The sequence below is a fragment of the Carlito syrichta genome, unplaced genomic scaffold (genome assembly GCF_000164805.1).
Source record: "Carlito syrichta isolate Samal-C Ts95f unplaced genomic scaffold, Tarsius_syrichta-2.0.1 Scaffold120490, whole genome shotgun sequence".
In the NCBI taxonomy this organism is placed as follows: domain Eukaryota; kingdom Metazoa; phylum Chordata; class Mammalia; order Primates; family Tarsiidae; genus Carlito; species Carlito syrichta.
The window spans coordinates 374091-383063 of record NW_007064586.1 but is presented as its reverse complement, the minus strand read 5'-3'; the positions used below and the strand labels follow the sequence as shown (position 1 = coordinate 383063).

General features: G+C 47.2%; 1 protein-coding gene across 1 annotated transcript in view; it reads right to left on the bottom strand.

Moving 5' to 3' along the window:
- The window catches only part of DDB1 (damage specific DNA binding protein 1), a 32916-nt gene extending 23949 nt beyond the window's left edge, over positions 1 to 8967 (bottom strand). Inside the window, exons 1-6 of the mRNA XM_008048062.1 lie at positions 8783 to 8967; positions 7450 to 7598; positions 5469 to 5585; positions 4875 to 5096; positions 1991 to 2105; positions 544 to 641 (exon numbers count right to left, since the gene is read on the bottom strand). Of these exons, the coding sequence (XP_008046253.1) occupies positions 544 to 641; positions 1991 to 2105; positions 4875 to 5096; positions 5469 to 5585; positions 7450 to 7598; positions 8783 to 8843 (762 nt within the window). The 5' untranslated portion in view covers positions 8844 to 8967. The remainder of the gene's footprint in view (positions 1 to 543; positions 642 to 1990; positions 2106 to 4874; positions 5097 to 5468; positions 5586 to 7449; positions 7599 to 8782) is intronic.
- Positions 8968 to 8973: the final 6 nt, after the last annotated feature.

The following is an 8973-nucleotide window of genomic DNA, read 5'->3' as shown; positions in this document are numbered from 1 at the left end:
GTGTGTGTGTGTGTGTGTGTGTAAGGGAAGGGGACTTGCTATGCTATACAGACTGGAGTGCAGTGGCTATTCCCAGGCCCAATCATATGTCACTGCAGCCTCTAACTCCTAGGGGGCTCAGGTGGACTACACGTGTACACCCCACACCCAGCTAAATTTTGTTCTTTATTCTCAAAAAGAAAGTAAAATTAAGCTTTTAAAGCATAATTTTTATGACTTGGTATTTTGAGGCTTGACATTTTTATGACTAGTCTTTAAAAGTCTATATCGTTTACGGCTATATTCCTTTATATGGCATAAGCTCTGAAAACATTAAAGTCAGTAGTATTTGCCAAGATCTCTCTTCTTATAGTTGCCCTAGTCAGTGGAAAGGGCAAGCCTATTTTGATTATCATTTTTACTAGTTAGTAAGCAAGTTCCTCATATACTCAACTAAGCCAATCTCTCTGTATTCCTAGTGGGCAATAAATGAGGGGAAAGGGAGGAGCGAGGTGAAGACAAGGGCAGAAAAGATGGAAGGAAAAAAGAATGGCAGCTGCTCACCTTGATGATAGGAGGGGCAATCGCCAAGTACTTGTCCCCATTGTGATAGGTGATAGACTCCTGTCCAATGATGATGGCCCCTCCAAAGGGCTCCGGGACTGTAGGAAAGACAAGCACAAGCATGCTCACTGGGTCTGCCAAACCAGGGTTGGCAAGGGCACGAGACCAGTTACCCCTGAGGCAAACAAAGATAATCATTATTTTAAAAAGGAAAGCAGAGCCCAGGGAACATGACAGCCTTCTGAGATTCCCGTGTTAGCCATTTCAGCCTGACCAGAACAGATTCTGGTATTACTACAGGGCCACTCTGGTGTCTCAGGCTCCCAGGGGTGGTGAGTCTTCATGGCGTTCTTCTGCATGCATTCTCCCCATTTTCTCTCCCCAACTCTGTTCCTTTCTAATGTTGTTTTCTTCTTGGTCTCTACTGTTGTTCTTTAGCTTAACTTCTCCCTCATTATCTGGGCCACCATCAAGAAGAGCAAATTTTCTTTATAAGAGTTTTAAAACATCTCTGCTGGGTGAAACAGACAACACAATGTTGAGGCAGAGTACAGGTCAAAGAGTGCAGGGGCTTGGTGTCCAGTCCAGGCTCTGTCAATCAAGTACAGACATGGGTAAGTCTCTCTGGCCCCGCTTCCTCAGCTATGAAATACAGAAGTCAGATCAGACAGGCCCTACTGATCCCTTTCAGCTCTTTGTTTTTTTTGTTTGTTTCTTTTTTGAGTTGGAGTCTCACTCTGTCACCCAGACTGGAGTGCAGTGGCTACTCCCAGTCACCGCAGCCTTGACCTGCTGGGCTTCGGCAATCCTTCCGCCTCAGCTTTCCAAGTAGCCGGAATTACAGGCATGTGCTACCACACCCGGCTGAGTTTTTGATTTATTGTAGAGATGAGGTCTCACTGCCCAGGCAGGTCTCGAACCCGTGGGCTCAGGCAATCCACTCACCTCAGCCTTCCAAAGGCGCGGGATTACAGGCTGAGCCACTGAGCCCGGCTCTTTGTTTTGTTTTTAAGAGACAAGATCTCATTACGGTGCCCAGGGCTCTAAGTGATTTTCCCATCCCTGCCTCTTGATTAGCTGGGACTACGGGTGCACCACCACACCCAGTTTCCTTTCAGTTTTTAAATGTTATGCTCAACAATAAAATAATGAGGCTCAGTTCCATATGCTACCGTCAGTCAATGTTTTAGAGTCAATCCCTCTACCCCAAGTAAAAGGAAAGTTATACTTTTGTGGCGAGGAGTAAAAAACAGAAAATCCCAAAGACAGAAAAGCAAAAAACAAAAGAAAGCACAATTTAGAGCAAAGACATAAGGTAGTAGTAAGCACTACACACGTTCAGTGACACTGAGCACTGAAATGAAGAGCAGAGAAGGAGAGAAGGGAGCAAGAGCAGGGAACTAGCCCAGACCTGGGCAGAGTCCAATTTCCTAAACTCCCAGCCAACCTGCGATCACCATGGATGCTTCAGCTTCTACGTTTTCCTGTTTCCAAGGGCCCTTATTGAACTCCTTCTCTCGGAGAGATACTTCGTAGGTTTTTACGTGGCGCCCCTGAGGGTCCTAGGGAAGGAAAGGTGGAATGGTTAGCCCTTAGGAAGAGTGAAACTAGGGGGACGGTGGTCCTGAAAGGGACAAGCCACCATCGCCCTGCATCCCCCAGTCCTGTCATGTCAGTATTCCCATCCTTATCCATAGAGATACTGACAGTTACCAGCTGAGCCTGTGATTACTTTCGGGGTAGACCAGGGCATAGGAGATCTATAGTTCCTAACAATTCAATCAACCATGAAAAGGTTAAAGGGTTAGAAAAATGAACTTGCTACATTGCACTGAGCACTATAAGAGAAATGGTGTGTGAATTGTGTGTTAGTTTCTTGGTCTAAAGAAACTTACAGAACAGCTAAAGAGAAAGACACACTGAGAAGCTACATCTAAGAGATTAAAAAATTTTTGATACAATTCTTATATGCATTTTGAGTGACGGCAGGGAGAACAGAACTTATTGCTCCTCTGAAGTTCATCAACATCTTCAGCCCTGTCACTGTCAACACCAACTTCCCCTCCTTTTTCTGATCCTGACTCATGTCAGTCCTAGGACTGCCAAAGTCACCTTTAGGATTCAAAAGGGCAGGGAGAGGGAGAAAGGTCATACTCAGCCTGTGAAAGATGGCTCCAACAAAGGCCAGACTTGACACTAAGAAGTTATAGAAGGGGCCAAGCTCGGTGGCTCAGCTTGTAGTCCCAGAACTTTGGGAGGCCGAGGTGAGTGGATTGCCTGAGCCCGTGGGTTCGAGACCAGACTGGGCAACTTGGCAAGACTTCGTCTCTACAATAAATCAAAAATTAGCTGGACGTGGTAGCACACGCCTGTAGTTCTGGCTACTTGGAAGGCTGAGGCAGGATTGCTGAAGTCCGGCAGGTTGACACTGGGATAGCTGTGAGTGTGCCACTGCACTCGCCTGGGCGACAGCATGAGACTCCAATTCAAAAAAAAAAGTAGTTATAGAAGAAATTCAGCCAAGCATTTCAGGGCAGATCACATCTTGGTTGCAGCTCCTGAAGCATGAATATCTTTCACACAGTAAAAAGTATCTAAATATTTGCCAAATTGAATTTTTGCATAAAACAGGAAACTAATTTTTACTTGACAAAAATATTTTCTCATCAATGAGTAAGGGTAATACCCAACCTTCACAAAAAAGTTCAAGTGAGGGTGGATTTGGGCCTCTGAGATACACATACAATGATCCAATCACAGCTGTAGCCCTGGGACTGGGAACAGACAGCCTCAAATACTCAAATAAACATCAAAGTGGTTTTTTTGTGTTGTTTTTTTTTGAGTTGGAGTCTCACTCTGTCACCCAGGCTAGAGCGCAGTGGCACGCTCATGGCCATGGCAGCCTTGACCTGCTGGGATTAGGCGATCCTTCCACCTAAACTTTCCAAGCAGCTGGAACCACAGGCATACACTACCACACCTAGCTAGCTTTTGCTTTATTGTAGAGACGAGGTCTCACCAAGTTGCCTAGGTGGGTCTCGAACCCATGGGCTCAGGCAATCCACTCGCCTCGGCCTCCCAAAGTGCTGGGATTACACGCTGAGCCACTGCACTCAGCCAGCATCAAGGTTTTAATGACTTACACAACTGAAAAAGGGAGAGAAATTCAAAGGTCTTATTTTAGCTCAGATAGTTAATAAGATCAAACAAAGTCTGCTAAACTAGTTTCAATCTCATTCTAGTGAACCTTATTACAACCAGCCTCAGAACTACAACACTAAGAAATACACAAAATAAGCCGAGCTCAGTGGCTCAGTCTGTAATCCCGCACCTTGGGAGGCTGAGGTGAGTGGACTGCCTGAGCCCGCGGGTTCAAGACCTGCCTGGGCAACTTGGTGAGTTCTCATCTCTACAATAAATCAAAAAATTAGCCGGGTGTGGTAGCGCGCCCCTGTAGTTCCAGCTACTTGGAAGGCTGAGGTGGAAGGATATCCAGAGCCCAGCAGGTCGAGGCTGCAGTGGCTGGGAGCGGACACTGCACTCCAGTCTGGGCGACAGAGTGAGACTCCAACTCAAAAAAAAAAAGAAATACACAAAATACATCAGCATTCCAGTACTCAACACGGCTCTCAAAATGCTCATGTGCCCACACACTCTACACAGAACTAGACTACCACTCCTTATGTCATTTATTTAACCCCATGTGAGTGAAATGACCTCATACTGTGTGGTCCTTTGCTAAAAGCCTGGGATTTTACCAAGATACTGGCATGTTAGTCTGGTGCTCTGCCACCCCAGCCCCGCCTAACAGAGCTGGACCAGAGAACAGCTGTCCAGGATCAGCTCTGCTAAAGTTTTAGGCACAGACGAAAATAGAAGTTAAGAGCCAGCAAGTCAGTGCGTGCTAGACAAATCAGAAAACTCTTCACAAATAAGACACCACCAAGACATTTCTCTCTGCTTGTAAAGGCAAGTTCTAGATCATTTCTCTCCAGCTAAACTTTAATAATCCCCTAGCATGCCAATAAGAGACACAGACAAAGTATAAACTGGGTCACCCTATAAGATCTCCAAGGCCCACAACTAAAGGGTAATCTCAGGATTAAAACCTGCTCCAAGCCCCAGGAGCTGGCTATCACCACAGTAAGTACCACTGCACTCAGGAAGAACCAAAATCTGACCCATATGAACTGTGTTGTTTAAAACATTTCAAGACAAACACATTCAACACTTTTCCCTACTCTACCACCAAATCTAGACATTCCACTAGGAAAATTCAACTCCCAACACATCAAACCACAGTTTCTCCCTTTTTCCTCCTGATCCAGTACCTGGTAGACAAAACAAATGGTGGGTGCTTGGCAACCATACAGGAACTTGACATCGATGACATGCAACTCCTCCAGGCGGATGTTAAAGGCTTTGAGCTCTTTATTGTCCCGATCCAGCGGAATAACCTTGAAGAGGCCATCATAGAGTCGCAGGCCAATCATCCGGCACTCAGGGTCAATGATGCCAATAATGCCAGTCTCTGAGGGACGGCCAATACGGTCCTGAGGAACAAAACTGAGATTAGGGAAGAGCCTCAACACCCACAGAGCAACAGAGGACACAGGGCACCACTTTCTCAGGCCGAGACAATGTGAGGAGAGGCAGTAAAATTAATGGATCTACTTGGCACACTGGGGAGCCCAAGTGTCAGTGCATATCTTTTTTGGGAAACACTAAATTGCAATGAATTATTACCCTGTCCCTTGGACCCCACATGAACTACAGAAGTCCTTCCTCCATAAAGCTCAAACCCTTAGTGTCTTCTCCCTGTTTCTCTGATCATACAGAAGGCTGTTCCCAGCACTTTAATATTCTTCAATGAATCACAACAGCTGCACCTGGAAAACTCCATCACCATGAAGCAGCCATCTCACCTGGACGTTGCCATGGGCCCTCGTAATGATGTCAATGCTCTCACCACTCTGCTTATATTCCAGGATGCAGGCATTGTACTTAGCTGTCAAGATAAACAGCAGGTCCTTGCTCTCCCCCTGGAAATCAACAGTATGCTATCAAAAGAGGTTCTTTTTAAAATAGGAACAACCAGCCAGATTCGGTGGCTCAGCCTGTAATCCTGCACCTTTGGGAAGCTGAGGCGAGTGGACTGCCTGAGCCCGCGGGTTCGAGACCCACCTGAGCAGGCGAGACCTCACCTCTACAATAAATCAAAATATTAGCCGGGTGTGGTAGCATGCGGCTGTAGTTCCAGCTACTTGGAAGGCTGAGGCGGAAGGATCGCCGGAGCTCAGCGGGTCGAGGCTGCGGTGGCCAGAAGCGGCCACTGCACTCCAGTCTGGGCGACAGAGTGAGATTCCAACTCAAAAATAAAAAATAAAATAGGAACAACCTGTCCAGTCTTTAACTGTCATTCTTTAAGTATGCCAGATTATCTGAGACTTTTTCCAAATTCTTCTTTCCCTAAAGAGAAAATGCATGCAGAGTTCAAATCCATACCAGGTGCACATACCTCCTAAAGGTATGGAAAAAAAGCCAGAAGTGAAGCTGGTAAACATCTAGCCTCACTTTCCTGACTCTCCATCTCTCTGTTCTATGTACAATGTCTTCATCTATTTCAGTCCCAAGCTAATCTCAATTACTCCACTCAAATTCTAAAAGATGAAATGTAAGGTCTCCTCCACTCCTCTCCAAGTATTTGGAGGAAGAGAAAAAACATGTGAGAATAACATTGGAAGCTAAAATGGATCTACAAAGTCTTACTTATTTAGCACAGACCTAAAAAAAAAAAAAATGACTGTTGTGTTCAAAAGGTAAAAATGAAAACTTCTGAACCCACTGCTTTCCTGTGTTTTTTCTTCTTTTTTTGAGTCAGAGTCTCATTCCGTCACCCAGGCTGGAGTGCAGTGGCACACTCATGGCCACCCCAGAGGTGACCTGCTGGACTCAAGCAATCCTTCCATCTCAGCCTTCCAAGTAGCCAGAATTACAGGTGCATACAACCACGCCTGGCTAATTTCTTGATATACTGTAGAGATGCGGTCTCACCAAGTTGCCCAGGCTCGTCTTGAACCAGAGAGCCTAGGCAATCCTCTTGTCTTGGCCTCCCAAAGTGCTAGGATTACAGGCTTGGCCTGAACCCACTGCTTTCTTGTCAGATTCATTTAAAACATAATAAAGCAATGTGGTGGTGATTTGGGTGAAAACACTTAAATTAAAATGACAATAATGATAATGATAATTGTTAACATAACATTAAATGCTTGCTATGTTGCTGGGCCCTGTGTTACTGAACCACTGAATCTTCACAATAGTCCCCGGGGACTAGATTCTGTTATCTCCCCCTTGTAGATGGAGAAACCAAGATTCTAAAAGGTGCCTTAAATGACAACTAAAGTGACACCCAAAGTCAGAATTCATGAGGAGTGAAAAGACAGGATCACCCACTCTGTAGCCTACCCTCAGAATCACCAAGCAACATGGTGATCCACATTTCAAATTGTTTTAATCACCCCTTCCTAAAGAATAAAGAAGTCAACTTCATGTCAGAACTAGGCATGGAGAAAAAAAGAAGTAAACTTCATAAATGTTTCCCTAATGAGTACACATTGAAATCTGCCACTCAAAGAGAGAAGGGTTTCTCTCCTAAGCCATATTCCTTCCACTCATCCCAAGCAATCATAAAACGACATTAAATAGCCAGGCACAGGGGTGCACATCTGTAATCTTAGCTACTTGGGAGGCTGAGGCAGGAGGATTGCTTAACTCAGGAATTTGAGACCACCCTGGGCAAACATAGGAGATCCTGTCTCAAATAAAATAAACAAAACAACACAGAATAACCTATACCCAACAAACAGTTTTGCCTCCACTGCTCATCCCAATGCTTGGAGCACTTACCTTGGGTCTGAAGAGCTCCATGACCGCAATCTTCCCATACATGCCCACCTCCTTGACTGGCCGGAGCCCCTCAGCTGTGACCACATAAATCTCTAATCTTGTGTTTTTGGCAATCAACAGGTTCAAGTCTTCAGCTGAAGTAAAGTGTCCTGAAAGAACAGATTCCCCTAAGTTTTCAAGCCTATACTTATAAATGATAATCCTATCATTTATGCCTAAATGCCTCCAGAATCCTCATCGACTTCACGAATTCCTCCAACTCTTTTGCCAAATCCAGCACCTTGAAGAGTTCCACTTCATACGCTCCACAACTTCCCTAGTCAGACTAAGAAAAAGGGACAGGACCTAAGAGCCAAGAGTGTCCTTCAACTGACAATGACTGTGTGAACCCTTCCATGGCGCTGGCCTCGAATTTTACTTTGCTTATCACAATGGCAGACTCCCACAGAGAATGGTCCTCTCTTCTGTCCTCGTCTAAAGTCTCGCAAAATTTTGATCAAACTGACCAGGTCAAATGAAGAAAAGTCCTAGAGCTCTCCATGAAAACATTGTTTTGTCCACAGCTCTTGCCCACCTAGCAGCCTACCAATAGCCCCATTCACATTTCTCAGCCGCTTCCTACTCTCTGAACAACAGGATTTTGTTTCGGAATCATGATTACAATTGGCATAAACACACACGTTTGTGGTCTGCGTATTCAGCTGAGAATGTGGGTCCGGGATGATTATTCTCGGGTTCTAGACATCGGTGTCCTTAAACAATCCTTGCACGCACTCAGCCAGGCAAACCTAGCACTAGGCAGGGCAACGAAGCCCTCTTCTCCAGCAGCGTTCCATTGTAAACAACAGCCCCAGGCAAAGCGGTGAGCTCGGGGCGGTTGCTTTTCCTCTGGGGGGGAAGTGTGCTCATTCCTCTCGTCCCTGTGCCTCCCGGGCCCCCCAGAAGTCCCTACATGGAAATGCTAACCCAGAAATCGCCATTATGCCGCCCCTTGTCCCGGCCACACGAGACCGATCTGCGGGCCCAAACCACGTCGCACTATCAGCTCACACTCCGCTCTCTGTTCCCCTGGGTCCGGCCTGTCCTGGAGGCCAAGTGACCTCCCAGGACGGAAGAGGACCCTCAAGAGTAGCTTCCTCTGATGCCACCAAAACGCGCGTGGCGAGACGGCTCCCTTCGGGTGGTGGGGCCGGAGCAGGTTCCGCGGCCGTCAGCGCCTTGCCTCCCCGGGCCCTGGAGCTTCCCGGCCAGCCCCGAGGCCACGGCCTCCCTAGGCCGCGGCGCCCCCAGCGCCCTCCCTCGCCGGGGTCCCCGCCCGGGCGGGCAGCCTCACCGGTCACGCAGCCGTTCACGGCGGGGGGCTTCTGCGCCGTCACCACGTAGTTGTACGACATGTCGCGGCCTGGGGCGGCCCGTCGGGATCCGAGCGCAACCCTGGAGAAACGGACAGGAGCGACAAGACAGGCGGCCCCGGCCCGCGCGCAGCTAACTCCACCGCCGCCGCCTCCGCCCCGGAGACACGTT